The sequence below is a fragment of the Lutra lutra genome, chromosome 12, assembly GCF_902655055.1.
Source record: "Lutra lutra chromosome 12, mLutLut1.2, whole genome shotgun sequence".
Taxonomy (NCBI): Eukaryota; Metazoa; Chordata; class Mammalia; order Carnivora; family Mustelidae; genus Lutra; species Lutra lutra.
The window spans coordinates 65,842,839-65,866,474 of NC_062289.1; the positions used below are offsets into that span (position 1 = coordinate 65,842,839).

General features: G+C 51.3%; 1 protein-coding gene across 5 annotated transcripts; it reads left to right on the forward strand.

Moving 5' to 3' along the window:
* The first annotated feature begins 91 nt into the window (after window positions 1-91).
* Window positions 92-23,287, forward strand: SLC2A11 (solute carrier family 2 member 11). 5 transcript variants are annotated; one of them, XM_047697809.1, is made up of 13 exons: window positions 92-202; window positions 4,694-4,792; window positions 6,822-6,982; window positions 9,275-9,399; window positions 10,177-10,306; window positions 10,763-10,911; window positions 15,734-15,921; window positions 16,013-16,123; window positions 16,703-16,804; window positions 16,903-16,978; window positions 17,233-17,360; window positions 17,587-17,796; window positions 23,237-23,287. In XM_047697809.1, the coding sequence occupies exons 1-12, from the start codon at window positions 182-184 to the stop codon at window positions 17,785-17,787; spliced, it is 1,491 nt and encodes a 496-aa protein (XP_047553765.1). In that variant the 5' UTR covers window positions 92-181; the 3' UTR covers window positions 17,788-17,796; window positions 23,237-23,287. The 5 variants fall into 5 exon arrangements, with proteins under 5 accessions (XP_047553765.1, XP_047553767.1, XP_047553766.1 ...); XM_047697807.1 differs by lacking the exons at window positions 92-202; window positions 23,237-23,287 and adding exons at window positions 288-446; window positions 22,472-22,582 and having other exon boundaries at window positions 17,671-17,796; XM_047697806.1 differs by lacking the exons at window positions 92-202; window positions 23,237-23,287 and adding exons at window positions 297-446; window positions 22,472-22,582.
* The last annotated feature ends 349 nt before the right edge of the window (window positions 23,288-23,636 follow it).

The following is a 23,636-nucleotide window of genomic DNA, read 5'->3' on the forward strand; positions in this document are numbered from 1 at the left end:
ATCTCTCTCTCTAATAAATAAATAAATCTTAAAAAAAAAAAAAAAGAAGAAGAAATAAAAGATTAACCAGCTCCAGTGGACCCTGTGGTTCCTCACCTCCAAGGTCCAGCCTCTCATGCCATCAACCCCAAACCGGTTCTCCGCTCTGCACCCAAATCACTGGCTCTGCCAGGACTGACGGATGAGAGCGCTCCAGAGACTGGTGGGTCTGCCCTTCAGTCCCTTCTGATTCTGTCCCTCCACTGGGTCAAGGGAGGGGACCTGGATTGGGGGAGGGTGGGGACGTCGGTGGGAGCAAGGGTGGGGCTCCTATGCCCTGGTGGTTGGCAGGGGGGCTGTTGGGAGTAAAAGGAAGCAGGGGAGAGGGGCCAGGAGGGGCAGCCGCGGAGGTCCAAGGGGGAACAAGGCAGGGACCGGCATCACACGGGAGGTGGCAGCAAGAAAAGGGACGAGAGACCAGGACAGGGTTTCGGGTGAATCTGGAGCTCACTGGGACTTCCCGGGGCGACTGCAAGGCGTAGGCCATGGTGACCTCGGACCACAGTTCCCTTCCGGTTTGCAGAGACGGGCCCCAGGCTCGGCCGACCAAGGAGAGTGTGGCTTTTCAGCCTCAAAGCTACGGAAAGGGCAGGATGGAGGAAGAACACCACCTGCCCTTTTAGATCTCGTTCCCCGGTGACAGTCTGAAGCCCCTCACACCCCGTAACCGCCCTCTGCGCCTGCGCAGGTGTCTAGGGCGCGCGCTCTGCCCAGAGGCACGCTTTGCGCGAGTCTTTCTCTCACTCAGCTGCCCTCAACACCCACTGCGCTTGCGCATCGCATCCGCTTCGGGCCTCTGAGGTGGCAAGAGCGTCTACCACGCCCACTGCGCATGCGCTCCCCCAACGTTTCTGGGGTCCTGCAGCAAAGATCCCTCCCTCTGTTCCACGCTCCTGAGCGTCGGGGCGCCGGATTACGGCAGCGGCAGTTCTGAATGGCAAATCAGGTGTCGTAACGAATGCTAGAGAAGTGTGTACGTGCTCGATGCCGTCCTGCGATCGGGAAAGTTCTGAATTCCGAAACACCCCCGGCCCCGGTGTTTCGGACGAGGGATAACAAACCGGCGTTAATGCACCGGCGCAGCCACTCTAGAAGGCTTAGCGGAGGTGTCCGTGTATAAAAATAGCTGGTGTTTGCTTGTCCAGTGGAGTTAGGTGCTGGGCTCCGAGGAGCATAAGCTGGAGGTCGTGTGCAGGAATGGCCAGGGGGCCAGTGCAGCGGTGCACGGGGTCACCTGTCTGCAGGAACTGCGGCTGGGCAGCATCCCACTCGAGCAGCCTTCGTGCTGCCCACGTTGTTCTGGAGCCCTCTGGTGGGTCGGACATGCCCGCAGAGACAGCAGCCCTTGGACACTGCAGTCCTGGTCGCCTCACCCCCTCCCGCGACTGTTTCCCACCCTCGCCACATCCCCAACCTTCATTTCCTCCTCCACGCTCCCTCTGAGCCCTGTCCTGATGTTCTGCTTCACGGAGAAGTGGGGGCAGCCAGAAGAGGACATCCACGCCACCCACCACCCATCTTTGGGTTCCCCTACCCTCTTCCCCAGAGCCCCAGTCCTCCCACTCCTCTGCCAGCCTGCACTAATTTCCTTCAGATACCTGCATGGCACATTCCCCCGTGTCCTTCAAGTCCTTGTGCAGATGTCACCTTCACAGGGCCTATTCTCAGACCACACTCTCCAAACACTCCCTCACACCCTTCCCTGTTTTATCTCTGCTTTACACCAGCTGATATACTTTGTGTTTTCCTTGTTCATTTTGTCATTGCTGGTCTTCCTCCCATGGAAGGAAGGCTCTGTGAGGTCACGGATTCTGTCGCCAGTTCCATGGTTGTATCAGTAGCACCTGGAACAGCTGGCTTATTGTCCACACTAGGGAGGCAAGAAATATCTGTTCACTGAATTGGTAATCACTGGCATAGCTAATGTTGTCATGCTTTTCATGATCAGGCACAGGACTAGGCAATCTCCATGCATGATCTCAGTGAATCAATTTCCTGGGGCGCCTAGATGGTGCAGTTAAGCTTCTGACTCTTGGTTTCGGCTCAAACTGACCTCAGGGTCCTGAGATCAAGCCCTGCGTGGGGCTTATGTGCAGTATGGAATCTGCTTGAGATTCTCTCCCTCTGTCCCTCTGGCTCATTCTCTCTTTCTCTCTTAAATCAATCAATCTTTAAAAAAGATTAACTGCTATCTTGGAGACCTGCCAACATCTTCTGCCCCATGGGCTTTGTGTATGTGTGTCTCTTTTTTTGGGGGGGGGTTATTATTATTATTATTTTTTTTTACTAATGTCTACACTCAACATGGGACTCAAACCCCGACCCTGAAATCAAGAGTCACATCTTATTCCAACTGAGCCAGCCACCTCTTGCTGCTTCCTTTTTTTTTTTTTTTTTTAAGATTTTATTTATTTGGGCAGCTCTTCCTGCCCGCGGGTCCTGTCCTGTCCCCGTGCTTTAATAAACCACCATTTTGCACCAAAAAAAAAAAAAAAAAAAAAAAAAAAAGATTTTATTTATTTACTTGACAGAGGGAGAGAGAACATGAGCAGGAGGAGCAGCAGGCAGAGGGAGAGGGAGAAGCAGGCTCCCTGCTGAGCAGGGGCTTGATCCCAGGACTCTGGGATCATGACCTGAGCTGAACTGATGGAGCCACCCAGGCGCCCCCCTCTTGCTGCTCCTTGCAGTTCTTCTAAGTGGACCGCTCGCCTCCATGCAGCCCACATGGAGCTTCCACGTGACTCCAGTGAGACGGAGTCCTGGGCCCTCGCCTGGCTCCCTCTTCTGGCTTCCAGAAGGAAGTTATTTAGGCCTTAGGGAACTGTGGGCAGGTCCTCTGATGGATCTGTCTCTAGACCTGTGGCAAGATCTTTGACAAGATCCCGCGCCCCGGAGCCCCTTCCTCAGCCTCCCCATTGCCAGCACAGTAGCTCACCAAATGGAGAAAGCACATCAGTTTTTACCCAGCCAGGTCTGCTCCCTAGCACCGTTTCTAGCTGGGACAGGCACTGGGTGTTTGATAAAACGAATAAATAGTTGTCAGGTTCTGGAAGTTCTTTGGAAAATCTTCAGCCAAACATCCTTCCGCCATGAAACCTCTATGAAAGTACTTAAAAAGTCATACATTTGACTTGTAGGATTTCAGATTTGCAGGGTGATCTGCTAGAACAAGACAGGCAGTATGATTTACTAGGAAAAGATCAATGATTTGATTTTTGTGTAGTCAACTACTTTGTGCATGCCTAGGAAAGTATCTGAGAGGAGCAGTTCTCCACTGACCCAAACGCTCTGCCTTTGGGTCAGAGGAGAACTTTCAGCATATACTGAATTTTCAAGCATTTTAATAAGCATGTTGTTTTGTCATTAAAAACTAGAAGAGGGGGACGCCTGGGTGGCTTAGTTGGTTGAGCCGATGCCTTCAGCTCAGGTCATGATCCCAGGGTCCTGGGATCAAGTCCCACATCGGGCTCCTTGCTCAGCGGGGAGTCTGCTTCTCTCTCTGCCTCTGCCTGCCACTCTGCCTGCTTGTGCGCTCTTTCTCTGACAAATAAATAAATAAACTCTTAAAAAAAAAAACTAGAAGAGGAAAATTATTAATAAAATTGAGAATCCCAGGATGCCTCGGTGGCTCAGTCAGTTAGGCATCTGCCTTCGGGTTGGGTCATGATCCTGGGGTCCTGGGATCGAGTCCCCAGTTGGGCTCCTTGCTCAGCGGGGAGCCTGCTTCTCCCTCTGCCTGCTGCTCCCCCTGCTTGTGCTCTCTCTCTCTCTCATATATACACACAAATAAAGTCTTTAAAAAAAAAAAAAAAAAACAATTGAGCATCTCTAAAAAATATACTGACCTAAGAGGACAGGACCTTAGCATTGAGCTCTCATGGCTGGGTACTCTGGAGAGTTCTCTCTCCATCTTCAAGGGTGTTGCATGGGGATGAAAACTGTCCTCTGTTGTACCAAGTGTGTGTGGCACATGTGACCTTGGCTGCCTATCCCCCACCCTGGAGGTAGGCATGATCATCTCTAGGTCCAGTAAAGAAGTGACTCAGAGAGGACAAGGGAGGAGGAGCAGAGTTGGCAGCGGGACCCAAGCACAGCCACCAGTTGTGGCTACTCTCTGCTACTTCATATGCCCCACAAGTCCCCACACATACAGATCCATGTGGCCCTTCTGTTAGCCTTACTATGAAACAGGCTGGCAAGTGAGAGAAGGAGGCACAGCCTCTCTGTTGGAGAATGTTTTGCTGGGGCCAGCTACTGGGGCTGGGGAGCTCTGGTCCTGCTAGGGGCAGAGCCTCACTCTCCTGGGGCCCCAGCCCAGAGCATTGTGCCCCAGAACAACAGCAGGCAGGCCTGCCCAGGGACAGCCTGGCACAGACCTGTTGTCTATTTTGGGAAGATGCTGGTGGGGGAGAGGGTGGAGGGTGAGGGGTAGTGGGGCCTGGGACTCGAGAGCAGAGACTGGGGTTCCTCTGCTACCTGCCAGCCACGTGACCTAAGTAACCCCTCCTCTCTTTGCCTCAGTTGGCTTATCTGCAAAGTGGAAACATCACTGCATAGTTGAACTAGATTGCAGTGCCGTGATTGGCAGGTTGCAGCCCTAGGAGGGAGGCGGAGGCTATTAAAGGTCACTCTGTGTCCTCCCCTCTCTCCTCAGATTCAGAGCAGGGTCCTGCTCCTGACCACCTGTGCGGCTGGCATTGGTGGGACTTTTCAATTTGGCTACAATCTCTCCATCATCAATGCCCCGACTTTGGTATGTATTTTCTGTGCCCGCCATACCCATCCTGGTAGGTGCGGGGGAAGGCTAACAGTTGCCTGCTGTGGGGTTCAGGCCAGCATCCACTTTGTGGTGCTTTGCCCCCAACGCATCCACCTTCACTGGGATGGCCCACGGGTCCTACAGATGCAGGTTCAAACCCAGCTCTACATCCTCCCTTGAACCTGGATGTCCTCCTGGGTCCCTGATATCAGCAGATAACTCTACTGTCTGCCTAGCGGGAGACCAGCCTTGACTCTGCCCCCTGCCCCCAAATACTGAGCCTTTCCTAACTACCTCTTGCTAGCCATTTCTCCCTGTGTCTCTGCCATGACTCCAGTTCAGGCCCTGTCTCTCCTTCCTGGACCCCTGGCTTTGCCTCCTCACTGGCCTTGAAAGTTTGACCAAGCCACTCCCCTACCCAGAAGCATTCTGTGGCTCCCCGATGCCTATAGGAATAAGAACAGACTCATCCACCTGAAATTCAAAGCCTCCTTAGATCAGAACCTGTCTACCCATCCCCTGCCTTCATTCCCTGAACCCCACTAGCAAAGCAATTTAAATGCAGGTCCCCAAATGCACACAGCCCTCTCTCTAAGCTTCTTTTGCTTGGGAAGCCCTCTCCGCTGCCCCTGCAGAAGCCCCTCAAGGACCACCCAAACACCATCACCATCCTGAAACCTTCCTTTGACAGCACCCCCCAACCCCAGGTGGAAGTTGCCCCTCCCTCCCCAGCCCTTCAAGCGGGCTGTTCCCACTCAGGTTGTGTGCTGGTTGTGTGGGGCCCATCTCATCCTCCTGCTGGTTTGCTCTCAGTGTCTGAGTCGTCCTTGTGCCCCCAGCGCATGGTGTCGACCTGGCCCAAGGGACTTTCTTGGCCTCAGAGACTCCTAATCCACCAAATGGATTTCCAGCCAAGGGCAGGAGAGGCTGGGCCTGGTTCCTAGCTCCCCTAGACGGTCCTTCCCCCAGAGGGACCTGACAGGCACCAGGCTGACACCCATTACCCTGAGCTAGCCTGAGCCAAGGGGAGCTGGTCCAACCCCTCTACCCGCTGCCCTCCCCACGTCCTCCCTCACATCCTGCTGGGAGGCCTGAGACCAGTCAGACCCTTAAATGTGTTTGGGACTTGCCCAAGTGCAGTCATTCCTCATCCTGTGGCCTCTGTTCACTTAGCTAGAACTGCAGCTCTGGGGGTGGGGGACTGGGGTGTCCTGACCACCCTCTACAGCCCTGACCTGTGGCTAAAGCCATGAGCAAGTCCTTTCACCTCTCTGGGCCTAATTTAGAGTGTAAACAGCGAACAGAGTGACGTGTATCTAACAGAATACCTCTAAGGGCCATCAAAGTTGGGGTCCCCAGGAAGCAGGTGGCACAGTCCAGATAAGTCAGGTAGGTTTAGATGCCACAAGGGACAATTTACAGATTGAGTGTGGCAGAGAGCACGCAAGACCAGGGAGAGCTCAGTGACACCAGAGTCATTACCACGCCTGCCCCCAAAGGGACACATGGAAGGAGCAGTAACCGAAACTGGAAGGAAAGAGACGTGTGGCATAGGACCTCTTGAGAGGAGTGGTGACGTTTGATTGAGTGTCACAGCTGGCCTGAAGGGACCCCCCAGCCTGAGGTGACCTGGACACAGGCACCCCCACCTCTCTCTCATGTCCTACTGGTGCTCACCATTGGCCAAGTCCCACAGAAAGCCAGTCAGCTAGGGGTCCACTGATGCGAGCCCTGAGGTTGGGTTCTTGGGCTGAAAGCCAGGGCCCCAGGGGGGTGATCGTGGACTCCGCGAGGCAGACAGAGACCGGCTAGCACTAGGCTCCCAGAGACATATGTGAAAGAGACCTGCCGGGTGCACTCACAGAGTAGGAGCTCCAGAGATTCCGTCCCTGCCCCCATAGCCAGGGAGCAATATGGCTGGAGGAAGCCTGGGTGCCTGCTCTGGAGAGGCAGAGCCCTGTCTGGGAGAAGGTCTAGCCTGTCGGGCCTGTTCCTGGAGGCCGACTGGCATCTCTGTCCACAGCCCATTCAGGAATTCATCAATGAGACATGGTCGCTGCGGACGGGCCGGCCACTGTCCGACCACCTGGTTCTGTTTGTGTGGTCCCTCATTGTGTCTCTGTACCCTCTGGGGGGCCTCTTTGGAGCCTTGCTTGCCGGGCCCCTGGCTGTCCTGCTGGGAAGGTAAGTGCTTTCTGTGTGTACCCTTGATAAGGGGATGCCCCAGTCTGTAGGCTGAGGAATGTGGGAGAAGGAAGAGCCCCTAGGAGCCCAGGCCCAGGCCTGTTCAACCGCCCCAGCCTCTTACCCTTCCAGAAGTTTCATCACAGAGTCACATTTCCAAGCTGATTCGGTAGAGGGAGGAGCCTTGTGCTCTGAGCGAGGGAGGATTCCTGACGTCTTGTTCCATGTCTGCTGGTAAATTTAGGCTCTTCCTGCAAAAGAGAAGGAATTAGCTCTGACCCCTCGGGTGCCTTGGGAGAAGGGCAGCAGAATGGTCAAGTAGGCAGAGTGGTCAAGTAGGCATGCCGACATGAGTAACTTGCTCATGTAAACCTTTGGGGCCCACATGGGGCATCACTGAAATAGTGACTAAGTGCTACTAGGCACACCCTACTTTAGCGAAGGATTGTCCTATGGGACACAATGTGTGATGGATACACGGCCACAAGGGGTCCCAGAGTCTGGTGTAGGCACTACTGACAAGTCCAAGGTTATGTCTAATTAAGAGGATGATAATTCACTGAAGGAGAGTGGCTTTGCTCCAAAACTCTAGGTCTTGCCTTGTGACTCTCCTTTTAGACACCCGCCGCAGTCACTTGGAGCACCGTAGGCTCTCCTAGGTCTAAAGGGGCGAGAGGCAGAGCGCTTTGCACTTCGCGTGGACCCACTGGAGAACACTGTCTGCGTACTGTCTGTGTTTGAGCTCCCCTCGAAGCCTCCAGGTTTTCAATCACCTGGTTTGTGTGCGAGAGCATGACACCCAGGGTGGTCCGTGCTCTCTCTCCAAAATGGGAACGAGCTCTCTGAGAGTTGCTCATCCTTCTTAGAGGGAGGGCAGTGATTTCTCATGCCCTTTGGAGGAAATAGGTTGATGGGCGTTAGTCCAGCGAGCCTCGGGAACTTCCCTGACGCGGCGACTTGAAACTTCTGGTCGTTGCCATGCATGTGCCTTACAAGACAGTGGACTCTTCTGGTGCTCGTTGTCCCCGTCCTTTCAGTGTAAAATCATCAGAGAAGTGGGCCAGCAAGATGCCCTATGGAAGGGACTGTGGTCTGAGGTGGGGAGCTGCTCTATCCTCAGGCAGGTCAGTAAAGGTGTAATTCTGCCCCTGCTAGGGGAAAGCCAGATGTTTTCGATGTTGTCTGTGTATGGAAATTGAGCAAAATGCATTTACCAAATAAATACCCCACCCCCAAAGTACTTTATTAATTTACAGCACCAAGAAAACCATATCTGGTTTTCAGCAGGAGTCACCCGCGGACCAAGTTTGCTATAATCTGTGCCATTCTCTATTCTCTAGACCCAGGCAATCTAGATTAGTTCTTATTCCCTCACCAATGTGCCGCTGGCTTTGGGCAGAACACTGGCCTCCTCTAGGATCCAGCTTCCCCGGCAGAAGCGGGCTCTCCCGAGTACTCTGCATGACAGCACTTCCGCGCTCAGTATCAGGAATCCCAGAGTCGATGCTTTGGCACAGTTAAGCCACTGACATTTCTAGTGGCCACTCCCCAGGCTGCAGACTGTCCCACTGAACTAGCCATGGGCCACCCTGCCATCCTGAAAGTTCTGAGAAGTGACTATAATACATGGGAGAAAATGTGAGAGGACGGTACTTGGCTTTCCAGGTGTCTCTTCCCTTACTCTGAAAGTCCCAGCTCTTCTTCTCTATGGTTTGATTGAGTCGGAGAAATCAGATGTCAGGCCCCTCATCTTACAGAAGAGTGGGAGGAAAGCGATGCTTCATCTGAAAATACTGTCATTTCAAGCCGTGGTGTAGACAGAAAGGACAGTCACTTGGAGTATGTCGGGAGAGGGGTGTGGGAGTATGCCCTTCAAGGCACACCACGTGTGGTCCTAGGCACACTGGCTAGCAGGCATTTCCGTCTGTGTAGCTTAGACTCTTTTTTTTTTTTTAAAGATTTTATTTATTTTTTTGACAGACACAGCAAGAGAGAGAGAGAGAACACAAGCAGGGGGAGTGGGAGAGGGGGAAGCAGGCTTCCTGCTGAGCAGGGAGACTGATGTGGGGCTCAATCCCAGAACTCTGGGATCATGACCTGAGCCAAAGGCAGAAGCTTAATGATTGAGCCACCCAGATGCCCCTAGCTTAGACTTCTTGACGCAGGTCATACATGCACACACACAGGTCTGATTGGGGCCAGCTGGAGCTGCAAAGAAGGGTCCCTGGGGAGAGTCCCCCCTTCCCCAGACTGAACCTGAGCCTCTCTTGCCTGTGTTCCACTTCCCCTCAGGAAGAAGTCCCTCCTGGTGAATAATGTCTTTGTGGTGGCTGCAGCCACCTTGTTTGGCTTCAGCCGCCGAGCAGGCTCCTTTGAGATGATCGTGCTGGGCAGGCTGCTCATGGGAGTCAGTGCAGGTATTGGGGGCAGGGGCAGCCCATCCTGCCTCCCTATTCCTACTCAGTCATGTAGCCCATTTATTCGTTTGTGTTCTCTTGATTAATTTCATCCATTCATGCATTCACTTTCTTCACACTTTTCCTTCACGCCCACCTCTCCTTTTGCAAAATGATTATTTTGCAAGATGGTTTATCTCAAAAGGATCATATAACTGGACCCTTAAAGTGGACATTGAAAGCTGTAAAAGTTGTACAGGCTGTGAATACGAACATCCCCAAGCCTGTGCTAACAGAGGCCCCATATTTGAGCCACACTATAATCCAGGAGCTTCCTGGCAAGCTAAGGTACAAAGATACCAGGATGAGTTCTCAGATCGTCCCTGTGGAGGCACTGTAGCCTGTTAGGGGCTCCTCAGTTTCTGGGGCTTGTCATGTGTGGAAGCATATTTACCTGGGCTTTCCCCCCGCCACCCGCAAAGACTTTATTTATTTGACAAAGAGAGACATAGTGAGAGAGGGAACACAAGCAGGGGCAGTGGGAGAGGGGGAAGCAGGCTTCCCGATGAGCAGGGAGCCCAAGGCCAAACTCGATCCCAGGACCCCGGGATCATGATCTGAGCAGACACTTAACCCACTGAGCCACCCTGGCGCCCTACCTGGGTTTTTAGAGACACCCATCAGCAAATCCCCTCTTGACTTACTACTGTTTACACAGCCAGGGGTCTCTGTCTGTATTAGTTATCTATTCCTGGGAAAGAAAGTACTCTGAAACTCCGTGGTTATGCACACGTCTAGGCTTGAGCATGAATGTCCAGCCTATGTACCTGGGGGAAAGTGCTCCCAAGGAACTCCGAGGAGCTGTGGCCATGACCCCAGCCATCTTCACTGCCCTGGGGATCGTGATAGGTCAGGTGGTCGGACTCAGGTAAGCACCCCGTCTCCCTGTGCCCTGAGTGGTTTGAGGAATGCCAGAAAAAGCCCTCGCCTAAATTTCTTTTCAATCCACTAAGTGTATTAAGGCATTGTTCCTTTGAATTAAAAAATCCTCTTTGTACTGAAATCCTGTCCACACCCATCTGGCCGGTACACAAAACGGGTATTAGTCAAACCACCCGTAAGTGTGGTTTGGAGACTGGGAAGAGGAGTCACTATGGATAAGGTGGGGCCGTGGCCCTGCTTTATCCTGGGATCCTACCTAGGATGGGAGGGATCTTGGTGTCCAGACCCAGAGCTGGTTAGAAAGAAGCAAAGAGCAATACAGGTCCTCTGCCCTTGAGAGGGCGGACAGGCAGGGGACTTGGGGCGGGGGGTGTGTTACGGGGCAAGTGTGCAGGGCCCTGGCAAGGAAGCACCTGGTCCCTCCTCTCTTCTGCCTCACCAGGGAGCTCCTGGGTGACCCAGGGGCCTGGCCCCTGCTGCTGGCCAGCTGCCTGGTGCCTGGGCTGCTCCAGCTTGCCTCCCTCCCTCTGCTCCCTGAGAGCCCACGCTACCTACTCATTGACCGTGGAGACACTGAGGCCTGCCTGGCAGGTGAGTCCCGGACCTCAGGTCCCCAGACCACCCATGACACAGGGACACATCTGTCCAGAGCATGTGAATCCCCATTTCTTGGGTTTCCTTTATCAGGAAAAAGCTGTCCTTCACTTTTGTGCCATCCACCCATCTCTTCAAAAGTCTTTTTTTTTAAAGATATTATTTATTTATTTGAGACAAAGAGAAATAGGGCACAAGCGGGGAGGAGGGGCAGAGGGAGAGGGAGAAGCAGGCTCCCCTGTGAGCAGCTAGTCCCATGTGGGGCTCGATCCCAGAACCCTGAGATCATGACCCGAGCTGAAGGCAGACGCTTAACTGACTGAGCCCCCCAGATGCCCATCTTCAAAACTCTTTATCAGGGCACCTGGGTGGCTCAGTCAGTTAAGCATCTGCCTTCAGCTCGGGTCATGATCTCAGGGTCCTGGGATAGAGCCAGCCTCTGACTCTGCACTCAACGGGGAGTCTGCTTCTCCCTCTCCCTCTGCTCCTCCCAGCCATGCTCCCTCCCTCTCTCAAATAAATAAATAAAATCTCTTAAAAAAAGACAAAAACATGGGCGCCTGGGTGGCTCAGTGGGTTAAGCCGCTGCCTTCGGCTCAGGTCATGATCTCAGGGGTCCTGGGATCGAGTCCCGCATCGGGCTCTCTGCTCAGCGAGAAGCCTGCTTCCCTCTCTCTCTCTCTCTGCCTTCCTCTCCGTCTACTTGTGATCTCTCTCTGTCAAATAAATAAATAAAATCTTTAAAAAAAAAAAAAAAGACAAAAACAAACTCTTTACCAAGGGGCTGTCCTAAGTGCCAAGGCTGCAGGACAGAGCAGATCCCACCCCTGACATCTAGGAACAGCGGGATGGTGCCAATGGAGAGCCCCTCCCTCTACTGCATTTGCAGGATGAAACACTGTGTCACCTGGGTGCTGATGGACTGATTCATTAGCTACAGCCATGATAATAATGCCCAAAAACAATACCAAAAGTCTCTGGCTTAACATAATCCATTAGGGCGTCTTCTACTCATTTACTTACTGGGCAGGCTGCATGACTGCTGATCTCAGCCTGCAGCTCTTACTGTCTGGGAATCGGCCGATGAGCTAGTCCAGGCTGGTCCGGGCCGGAGCCCATTCAGTTCTGCTGCACACGCCTCTCTCCTCTCTCTTGGTACCAGTGGGCCTGCCTGGGAATGTTCTCTCTCTCTCTCTCTCTCTTTTTTTTTTTTTTTTAAGATTTATTTAATTAATTGACAGAGAGAGACAGCTAGAGAGGTAACACAAGCAGGGGGAGTGGGAGAGGGAGAAGCAGGCCTCCTGCTGAGCAGGGAGCCCGATGCAGGCTCGATCCCAGGACCCCGGATCATGACTTGAGCCACCCAGGCGCCCCGGAAATGTTCTTTTTTTTTTTTTTTTAATATTTTTTCTTTTTTCTTTTTTTTTTTAAGATTTTTTTTTTTTTTTTTTTTTTTTGACAGATCACAGGTAGGCAGAGAGGCAGGCAGAGAGAGACAGGAGGAGGCAGGCTCCCTGCTAAGCAAAGAGCCCGATGCGGGACTCGATCCCAGGACCCTGAGATCATGACCCGAGCCGAAGGCAGAGGCTTTAACCACTGAGCCACCCAGGCGCCCCCCGGGAATGTTCTTATTACAGTGATGGCAGAGGACCAAGAAAGCAGATCTAGTTGCACGAGTATTTTGCACATCTGTGCTCCCCATGCCTGTGAACAGCCCATCAGCCATGTCACTGAATCCAAAGTCAAGGGATGGGAGATCAATGGCCTATCCTCTCACATGGCAAAGGCCGTCCATTTAGAGAAAGCTGAGGACAAGGGCCCACTCATGCACCTTCTCAGCTCGCCATTGTGATCACAGCTATTACTGATATCCTTCCCCTAGGCGAAACATGCTCAGTGTCAGCCAGGACCCCTCGTCTCACCCAGTCATGGCACCCGTCTTGCAGTCCAGGATCTTAAGATCACATCAAGTCTCTGTGTGGCTTCTCTTGATCCAGATACCCAGGAACTAACAACGCAAGTCTTCTGCCCCTCTGAACTCAACACACAATGGTGAAAGTAGGACAGTATAACCAGAACTAACCCTCATTTCCTTTTTTTTTTTTAAAGATTTTACTTATTTATTTGACAGAGAAAGATCGCAAGTAGGCAGAGAGGCAGCCAGAGAGAGAGAGAAGCAGGCTCCATGCTGAGCAGAGAGCCCAATGCAGGGCTTGATCCCAGGACCCTGAGATCATGACCCGAGCCGAAGGTAGTGGCTTAACCCACCGAGCCACCCAGGCGCCCCTAACCCTCATTTCAAAGAGAAGGAGTCAAGCAGTCACCGGTCCTTAACGCTAAGTTGCCCCTTGGAAAATGCTGCCAGATCTCCCTGCTTTGCAGGTAGGGAATGTTCCATGATCAAGTCCTGGCTCTGTCCCCTGGGAGGGGCTTTGAGGCCGTGGTGTCCCCTGGTTCTAGCTTCTGCCCTCTGAGATATCCATCCTTGATACCTTCTGAAGAGGGCATTGCAAATATACTCTTAGAAAGTTGAGGTACAGAAGTCTTTACATTTCCAATTGTCTTGTTCCCTTTTCATCCGGTGTAGTGGAGCTTTTGTCAATATAATTCTTTCAGAAATGATGTGATTTTTCTATGTATTTGATTGATGTGCCCAAAAGCCACACCCAAAAGTCTTTTTGGGACATGCTTCCCTCTTGAGACTGAATGACTGGAATTTGGGGCATGGTAGGCTGCTGGGGATCAACACCCTTAAGTCCCCCAAATGCCCCCTTTCCAGCCAGGAGTGTCTATGAGGCACTGGCATTAAACCACATCCTTAATTTGATCATTACCCTGAGTTCATGGCTCACTGGCAGGGCTCTGCATTTGATCTTTTTTTTTTCTTTTTAAAAATTTTATTTATTTATTTAACAGAGAGAAAGGAATCACAAGTAGGCAGAGAGGCAGGCAGAGAGAGGGGGAGAAGCAGGCTTCCTGCTGAACAGAGAGCCTGATGCGGGGTTCAATCCCAGGGCCCTGAGACCATGACCTGAGCCAAAGGCAGAGGCTTAACCCACTGAGCCATGCAGGAGTCCCTTTTTTTTTTTTCTTTTCAAAGATTTTATTTATTCATTTGACAGAGAGAGACACAGTGAGAGAGAGAACACAAGCAGGGGATGTGGGAGAGGGAGAAGCAGGCTTCCCACAGAGCAGGGAGCTTGATTTGGGGCTCAATCTGAGGACCCTAGGATCATGATCTGAGCGAAGGCAGACATTTAACAATTGAGCCACCCAGGCACCCCTGGATTTGATATTTGATATTTGCTTTCAGGCTGTAACTTCACATGGAAGTCTTTTTGCTAATTGGTGGGGCTGGAGATGAGAAGGCTTATTTTTTTGTTTTGTTTTGTTTTGTTTTTAATTAAATCAACCTAGTGAGTTCCAAAATAAGTTAAATTTAATTAAATCTTGTTTTCTCTGAAGGTCTTTTTGAGGTCATGTTTTTCTTTCTCTCTCTCTTTTTTTTTTTTTTTAAAGATTTTATTTATTTGTCAGAGAGAGAGGGAGAGAGAGCAAGCACAGGCAGACAGAATGGCAGGCAGAGGCAGAGGGAGAAGCAGGCTCCTGCTGAGCAAGGAGCCCGATGCGGGACTCGATCCCAGGACGCTGGAATCATGACCTGAGCTGAAGGCAGCCGCTTAACCAACTGAGCCACCCAGGCGTCCCTCTCTCTCTCTTTTTTTAAGGTTTTATTGATTTATTTGATAGACACAGAGAGAGCACCAGCAGGGGGTTTGGCAAGCAGAGGGAGAGAGAGAGAAGCTGGCTTCCTGATGAGCAAGAGAACCTGATGCGGGGCTCGATCCCAGGCTAGATCATGATCTGAGCTAAAGGCAGACACTTAACAGGCTGAGCCTCCCAGGTGTCCCTCATGTTTTTCTTACAGTAAGCTTAGAATAATCAGTGAAAAGCAATCAGTTCATGCTTTCACCACATAAGGATCTCTTCCCTAGAGCCCAGGAGTTCATGAGATCTGTTTTCCTTTTTCTGCAATACTGCCCTTCCTACCCACCCAGGTGTCCATTTTTCCAGCCTCCTCTCCATCTCTGCCTGGTATTGGAGTTGTACCATAGATTACAGGTCCTAGTATGGTAGCACCTGCACCTGTTAATTAATTCATCAGTTTTCTGTTGCTGCCTATTAATCATACCTCGGTGGCAAGCCAAAGAAGCAATCCCTTAGTTGAAGCTTCTGAGTTCCCTGGGGTTGGCTGATGTCTGCACCTGGCTGGTGGCTCTGCGGGTCTTGGTCGATCACACGGTCTGCTGGGCATTGGCTAATTTAGGAGGGTCCCAGCTGGGCCATCTCTGCTCTTCCAGGGACTGGTGGGCTAGCCCCGCCACACCTTCTTATGATGGTGGTAGAAGAGCAGGAGATATAAGCAAGGTCTCTTAAGGCTTGGGCTGGAATTTGCATACCCTCCCTACAACCTCATTCTATTGGCCAGAGCAAGTCATATGACACAGCTCTGTGTCAAGGGGCAGAATAAGTACTTGCCCCTTTGGCTGGGGCCGCTGCAGAGAATGCAGATGGAGAACTGCGGACATTGGATAATGGCAATCTGCTGCAGTTGTGTCCAGTCTGATGTCTCTGCAGAACCCCGAGCTCCTAAAGCCTTTTTTGGTCCGTGATGCCCTGAAATGACAGGGAAAGGGGAAGATCATCGCCATATGATCAGAGGGCCCGGGGAAAGGATGAACGGACTTGGGGGTGGGAGCTCACCGTGGGGGACCAAAGAGGGACTGGTGGGGCTCAGCGCCCTCTACCCCTGCCCCAGCCCTGCAGCGGCTGCGGGGCACTGCAGACGTGGCCGGGGAGCTGGCGGAGCTGGAGGAGGAGCGGGTCGCCTGCCAGGGCCAGCGCGCCCGGCGCCCATGGGAGCTGTTCCAGGATCACGGCCTGCGGAGGCAGGTGACGAGCCTCGTGGTGCTGGGCAGTGCCGTGGAGCTCTGCGGGAACGACTCGGTGAGGACCGTGCCTCATTCCCCCCACCCCGGGACAGGAGGCTGCAGACTGCAGGCCGCTGGCAGCCTGGCCCTCTGCTCTCTCTCTCCAGGTGTACGCATACGCCTCCTCAGTGTTCAGGGCAGCGGGGATCCCCGAGGGGAAGGTCCAGTACGCAGTCTTGGGGACTGGGAGCTGCGAGCTGCTTGCAGCCTGCCTCAGTGTGAGTTTGTCATGGGCTTGGGCTGACCCTCTACCAGCCTTTGGGGGTCAGGGTGGGGGGGAATGACTGAAGTCCTCTACCTTGAGCTCTTTTCCACTCCAGGTTACTATGTTCAAATGGGGCTACTTAGCTAGCATTTATTGAACACCAACTGTTGACCGTGCACTTAACACACCATTTTGAGATGAGGAAACTGAATGCAGGGGAGGGGCCAAATTAATAATTAAAAAATCAATAGGGGCCTCTGGATGCCTCAGCCACTTGAGCTTCTGTCTTCCGATCTGATGGTAATTTCAGGGTCCTGGGGTTGATCCCTGTATTGGGCTTCCTGCTCAGCAGGAAACCTGCTTCTCCCTCTCCCTCTGCCCCTCCCCACTGCTCATGCTCTCTCGCTTGCTCACTCACACTCTCTCAAAAATCTTAAAAAATTAATGTCTTAATCTCCTGAAGTAATCAACAGCTCCTAACAGTCCCCCCTTCCCACCAGCTTCCCACTGCTCTCCCTTAAACCAAGGGAAGTATGCTTCCAGTGCAGGGGTCAGTGACCAGGGCAGTGTGTGCTTTGCTCTTCCTTTGCAGTGTGTGCTGATTGAGAGGTCGGGCCGCCGTGTGCTGCTGATAGGAGGGTACTGCCTGATGACCTGCTGGGGAAGTATTTTCACTGTGGCCCTATGCCTGCAGGTAGCTGGTGTGGGGTGGGGACGGGGAGGGCATGAGTGTTGCAACTTGGGACAGCCTGATCTCCACCTCACTGCACCCCTTCTGCCCCTTTACTACAGAGCTCCTTCTCCTGGATGCCCTACTTGGCCATGTCCTGCATCTTTGCCTTCGTCCTCAGCTTTGGCATTGGCCCTGGTGAGTGAGCCCAAGGAACACCAGGCTTTGGCATTGCAGAAGGAACTCAATTGTCTGTGTTCATGACAGGTGGTTGTGAATGCTGTGTGTCACCTGCATGCCCCTCCCCCCAGCCTACCTGCGCTGAGGCTTCTGGGAGGGAATGGCCAGAGAAGAGGACAAGGGGTCCCCACTCCCATGTCAGGGACAAGGTGGGGGGAAGGCTGGGCTGGGAGCTCTGGCTGGCAGCCCTCTGTCCCTGCTCCTCCTTCTAGCCGGAGTGACAGGGATCCTGGCCACGGAGCTGTTTGACCAGAAGGCCAGGCCTGCTGCCTATATGGTTGGTGGCGCTCTCGTGTGGACCTTGCTCTTCCTGGTTGGGCTGGGTTTTCCCTTCATCAAGGTAGGCCTCCCCTGTCTCCCCCAAACACTGGGGCCCTGTTTTAGGTTTTACCTCTCTCAGCAGCAGAGCCCCTGCTGGAGGTCTCCATCCTCCACCAGGAGGCTGGTGGGGTTGGGACTCATCTGAACCAAGTGGGACGAATCTCTCAACACCACCTGTCATGAGGCCTTCTGTCTGGCGGCTAAACTGGGCCACAGCAGGTCTCTGGGTCTCTCCACACCTACAGGAGGGCTTGTCCCACTTTCTCTATATGCCTTTCCTCGCCTTCTGTGTCTGTGGGGCCATCTATACTGGCTTCTTTCTCCCTGAGACCAAAGGCAAGACCTTCCTGGAGATCTCCGAGGAACTGCACAGACTCAACTTCCCCCGGCAGAGCCAGGGCCCCAAGTGGACGGGCCCAGAAGTCATCCTGTCCACAGAGCTGTAGCTCTGTTAGGTATGGTGGGGGCCCAGATTCAGCTGTTGCTGTCTCCTTTGCTTCCTGCCAAGGGTCCTGGCCCCCTGCATTCCCTAGTTCCTGTGTTCATTTGTCTAATGAGTGCTTTTTTTTTATTTTTTATTTTTAAAAGATTATTTATTTATTTATTTGACAGAGAGAGAGAGAAATCACAAGTAGGCAGAGAGGCAGGCAGAGAGAGAGGGGGAAGCAGACTCCTTGCTGAGCAGAGAGCCTGATGCAGGGCTCAATCCCAGGACCCTGGAATCATGACATGAGCAGAAGGTAGAGGCTTAACCCACTGAGCCACAAAGGAATAAGCACCCATAACATGAGTGCTTATTAAACACCTACTGCTTATAGCCATGGTGCTGAGGGCTTAGCAATCCATGGTGACCCAAGAGAGGTGGCATCAGGACCTGCTGGTAAGCTACCTGTCTAGAGGAAACCAACAAAAAGGATCACAAACTCAGGGAAATGCAGTGACAGAAAATGCAGATTATAAAGTGTATACAGGGGCACCTGGGTGGCTCGTGGGTTAAAGCCTCTGCCTTCGGCTCAGGTCATGATCTCAGGGTCCTGCGATCGAACCCCACGTCAGGCTCTCTTGCTCAATGGGGAACCTGCTTCCCTTCTTCTCTCTCTGCCTGCCTCTCTGCCTACCTCTGATCTCTGTCTGTCAAATAAATAAATAAAATCTTTAAAAATAAATAAATAAAATAAAGTGTGCACAGACTAGGGAGCTTGACCTAGTTTGAGGAGGGCTGTCAGAGAAAAATTTTCTGGGGGTGCCTGGCTGTCTCCATTGGTAGAACACGTGACTCTTGATCTCAGGGTTAAGTTTAAGACCGTGTTGGGTGTAGAGATTACTTAAAAATAAAATCTTGGGGCACCTGTGTGGCTCAGCCAGGTAAGCATCCAACTCTTGATTTCAGCTCAGGTCACAATCTCAGGTTTGTGAGATCGAGCCCCATGTCAGACTCCACACTGGGCTTGGAGCCTGCTTGGGATTCTCTCTGCCTCCACCCCTCCCCAACCTCCACCTCTTAAAAAAAAAAAGGGGGGGCATACATTATAAAACCACCACTACAATCAAAGTGGAACATTCGCATCACCCCAAAATCTTCCCCTTTGTCATCCATAGGCCCCCCACATGCAGACCCAGGCAACCAGTGACATGCCATCTGCCATGATAGGTCCCATTTACTTTTTTTTTTTTTAGAGTTTGATGTCATTCCATACTACATGTATGCATTTTTGTCTGGCTTTGCTCCCAATAGTTTCTGAGCTTCATGCATGTTGTCACATGTATTATATTATTCTTTTGTGTTGCTGAGCAGTATTTCACTGTATGATAATTTGTTTACCATTTCCCTGTTGATGGACATTTTGGGCTGTTTCTGAATCTCGGCCATCACAAATAAAACTGCTATAAACATTCCTGTATAAGTTGTTGTATAGACAAATGTTTTCATTTCTTTCGGGTGAATAAATTTCTGAGTTTAATAACAAATATATGTTTAGGGGAACCTGGCTGGCTCAGGTGGTAGAGTGTGTGACTCTTGATCTCTGGGTCATGAGTTCAAGCCCCACATTGGGAGTAGAGATTACTTGAAAAATAAAAGCTTTGGAATGCCCACAATAGCCAAACTATGGAAAGAACCTAGATGTCCATCAATAGATGAATGGATAAAGAAGATGTGGTATATATATAGTTATGGAATACTATGCAACCGTCAAAAGAAATGAAATCTTGCCATTTGTAATAATGTGGATGGAACTAGAGGGTATTATGCTAAGCGAAATAAGTCATTCAGAGAAAGACAATTTTCATATGATCTCCCTGATATGAGGAATTTAAGAGGCAGGGTGGAGGGTTGTGGGTAGGGAGGGAAAAAATAAAACAAGATGGGATTGGGAGGGAGACAAACCATAAGAGACACTTATCTCACAAAACAGAGGGTTGCGGGGGGATGGGGTAGGAATAGGGTGGCTGGGTTATGGACATTGGGAGGGTATGCGCTATGGTGAGTGCTGTGAAGTATGTAAGCCTGATGATTCACAGAGCTGTACCCCTGGGGCAAATAATACATTTTATGTTAATAATAAATTAAAAATATGTATATTAGGGGCGCCTGGGTGGCTCAGTGGGTTAAAGCCTCTGCCTTCGGCTAGGGTCATGATCTCAGGGTCCTGGGATCGAGCCCCATATCCGGCTCTCTGCTTAGCAGGGAGCCTGCTTCTCCCTCTCTCTCTCTGCCTGCCTCTCTGCCTACTGTGATCTCTGTCTGTCAAATAAATTAAAAAAATCTTTTATTTTTTTTTTAAAGATTTTATTTATTTATTTGACAGAGAGATCACAAGCAGGCAGAGAGGCAGGCAGAGAGAGAGGAGGAAGCAGGCTCCCTGCTGAGCAGAGAGCCCGATGCGGGGCTCGATCCCAGGACTCCGAGATCATGACCTGAGCCGAAGGCAGCGGCTTAACCCACTGAGCCACCCAGGCGCCCCTAAAAAAATCTTTTAAAAAATATATTAAACAAATAAAAAATAAAAACTTTGGGGTGTCTGGGTGACTCAGTTAAGCATCTGCCTTCGGCTCAGGTCATGATCTCAGGGTCCTGGGATTGAGCCCCATGTTGGGCTCCCTGCTTAGTGGTGAGCCTGCTTCTCCCTCTCCCTCCTATTCTGCCTGCTTGTGCGCTCACTGTTTCTCTCTGTCAAATAAGTAAAATCTTTAAAATAAAATAAAATAAAAGCTTTAAGGGCATCCCTCTCTGGTCCCCTCCCTCTTTGGGAGTGTTGTACTCTATTGGTTAATAAGCTTTACTATCACTCAATAAACCTTGCTTTGCTACCCACCAAAAAAATGAATAAATGAATGGATGGATGGATGGATGGATGAATGAATGAATGAATGAAAGAATAAACAAAATAAAAGCTTTTAAAATAGTGAATGTAGGGGCACCTGGGTGGCTTGGTGGGTTAAGCCTCTGCCTTCGGCCCAGGTCATGATCCCGGGGTCCTGGGATCGAGCCCCGCATCTGGCTCCCTGTTCAGCGGGGAGCCTGCTTCCCTTCCTCTTTCTCTACCTGCCTCTCTGCCTACTTGTGATTTCTGTCTGTCAAATAAATGAATACAATCTTTAAAAAAAAATTAAAAAATAAAAAAAATAAAATAGTGAATGTATGTTTAGCTATAGAAGAAAAACATATATGTATAAAACATATATATAAAAAACTTGTCCCAAATGATTATACTGTTTCATTTTTTATAAGATTTTATTTATTTGAGAGAGAGAGAGAGAGGGAGAGGGAGCGTCACAGGGAGAAGCAGACTTCCCACTGAGCAGGGAGCCCGACTCGGGACTCTGGGATCATGACCTGAGCCAAAGGCAGATGCTCAACCAACTGAGCCATGCAGGCGCCCATGACTGCACTGTTTTAAAAGCCCACTCGCAATGCACAAGAATTGTGGATGCCGTAGCTCTTCATCAGCACCTCGTATTGTCCATCTTTGCAATTTAGCTATGCTGCAGGCTATACGATGGGTGTCTCATGGTGGTTTAATGCAGACATTTCCCTGACAACGAATCATCAAAATGCTCACCATGAGTATCTTCTCATGTGTGGAACATGGCCATTCACGTGTCTTTTGTGAAGAATCTGTTCAAATATTTCATCCACTATTTTTTTTAATATTTTATTTATTTGACAGAGATCACAAGTAGGCAGAGAGGCAGGCAGAGAGAGAGGAGGAAGCAGGCTCCCTGCTGAGCAGAGAGCCCGATGCGGGGCTCGATCCCAGGACCCTGGGATCATGACCTGAGCCGAAGGCAGTGGCTTTAACCCACTGAGCCACCCAGGTGCCTCCCGTCCACTACTTTTTTAAAAAAGAAGTTAAGGGGTGCCTGGGTGGCTCAGTGGGTTAAAGCCTCTGCCTTAGCGGGGAGCCTGCTTTCTCCTCTCTCTCTGCCTGCCTCTCTGCCTACCTCTGATCTCTGTCTGTCAAATAAATAAATAAAATCTTAAAAAAAAAAAAGTTAGGGCGCCTGGGTGGCTCAGTGGGTTAAGCCCCTGCCTTCGGCTCGGGTCATGATCTCAGGGTCCTGGGATCGAGTCCCGCATCGGGCTCTCTGCTTGGCGGGGAGCCTGCTTCCCTTCCCCTCTCTCTGCCTGCCTCTCTGTCTACTTGTGATCTCTCTCTCTGTCAAATAAATAAATAAAATCTTTAGAAAAAAAAAAAAAGTTAAAATTTGGGCTGCCTGGGTGGCTCAGTCAGTTAAGCATCTGGCTCCTGGTTGCAGCTCAGGTTGTAATCTTGGAGTCATGGGATCAAGTCCTGCATTGGGCTCCATACTCAGCTCAGAGTCTGCTTGAGATGCTCTCTGCCCCTCCACCGCTCAAATAAATGTTTTTGTTGTTGTTGTTTTAAAGATTTTATTATAGAGACAGTGAGAGAATGAATATAAGCAGGGGGGGAGTGAGAGAGGGAGAAGCAGGGTTCCCGTGGAGCAGAGATCCCAATGTGGGGCTCCATCCCAGGATCCCAGGATCGTGACCCCAGCCAAAGGCAGATGCTTAATGACTGAGGCACTCAGGTGCCCCAAAAGCAGGATTTTTGAAGAAATGGTGGGTTTAGTTCCCACTTGCCATTGTTCTTCATCCCCCCCATCCAGGTGACAGCGTCTCAGAAACTCCCCACTGTCCCACTTGCCCTGTCTGGAACTTCTATAAGTGTCCTTCTTGCCTCAGCAATGTCTCCTCCTCCGCCAGTGTCTCAGTTTCAGCGGATGCGTACACAGGCAGACCTTGAGGCAGTATTGGATTCCGACCCACAGATTTCTTTACGGAGACCAGGTCACCCCAGCCTCCAAGTCCTTCTAGCAACCGCATGAGGAACCCCAGGTTGCCTTTGGGCCCGTGTTCCATATCCTCTGCCAGTTCGGCTTCCAGCCCTCCCTGGCCAGTGGCACCTCCCACTATTGCTCCTAGAGGACGATGCCCTGATTGTGACAGAGGCTGAAATCACACTCCCGGTAGGGGGTGCCACCACCAGTGAGTGGTCACAGCAGCCCTGGAGTTATCCTCCTAGCAGGGCTGTCCCCAAGGCTGCCACCCCCCCACACACACACACATGCGCGCGTGCGCACACACACACACACACACACACACACACACACACACAAACAGAGGGAGAGCCTGTCTGCAAATTTTTTAAACTCTTTGGGGGGTGCCTGGGTAGCTCGTTCAGTTGAGCAACCCACCTCAATTTCAGCTCAGGTCATGATCTCAAGGCCTTGGAATTGAGCCCTGCCACCGACTCCCTGCTGAGCAGGGAGTCTGCTTGGGATTCCCTCTCTGTCTCCCTCTGTTGGCCCCTCCCCACCCCTCTAAAATCAATAAATCTTTAAAAATGTTTTGAAAGATTTTTTTTTTTTCAGAGCGGTTTTCATTTCGCTGCAAAACGGAGAAGAAAATACAGAGATTTCCCATATGCCTCCTACCCCCTCACAGGCAGGGATGATTCCCTTATCACCAACATCCCCCACCAGCGAGGTCCCCGTGTTACTATCCATGAGCCTACGTGGACACATTAACACCCAAAGGCCATGTTGCACATTCTCTGGGTTGGACAGATATGACGTGCACCACCACCGTGATATACAGAGTATTTCCACTGGCCTGAAAATCCTCTCTGCTCTAACGAATCACCCCTCCCTTCCCATTGATCCTTGGCAGCCACCAAGTTTTTGCTGTCTTCATTTTACCTTTTGTGTAACGTCCGATAGTTGGAATCAGACAGCACGTAGCCTTTTCCGATCGGCTTCTTCCCCTTAGTAA

What these genes read in the sequence shown, in the direction of transcription:
- SLC2A11 (XM_047697806.1), top strand. Translation starts at nt 312, where the DNA reads ATGCCCTGGTGGTTGGCAGGGGGGCTGTTGGGAGTAAAAGGAAGCAGG. An exon ending in GGAGGTGGCAGCAAGAAAAG is followed by an intron (nt 447 to 4,693) that starts GGACGAGAGACC and finishes CTCTCTCCTCAG; the next exon opens with ATTCAGAGCAGGGTCCTGCT. An exon ending in CTGGCTGTCCTGCTGGGAAG is followed by an intron (nt 6,983 to 9,274) that starts GTAAGTGCTTTC and finishes ACTTCCCCTCAG; the next exon opens with GAAGAAGTCCCTCCTGGTGA.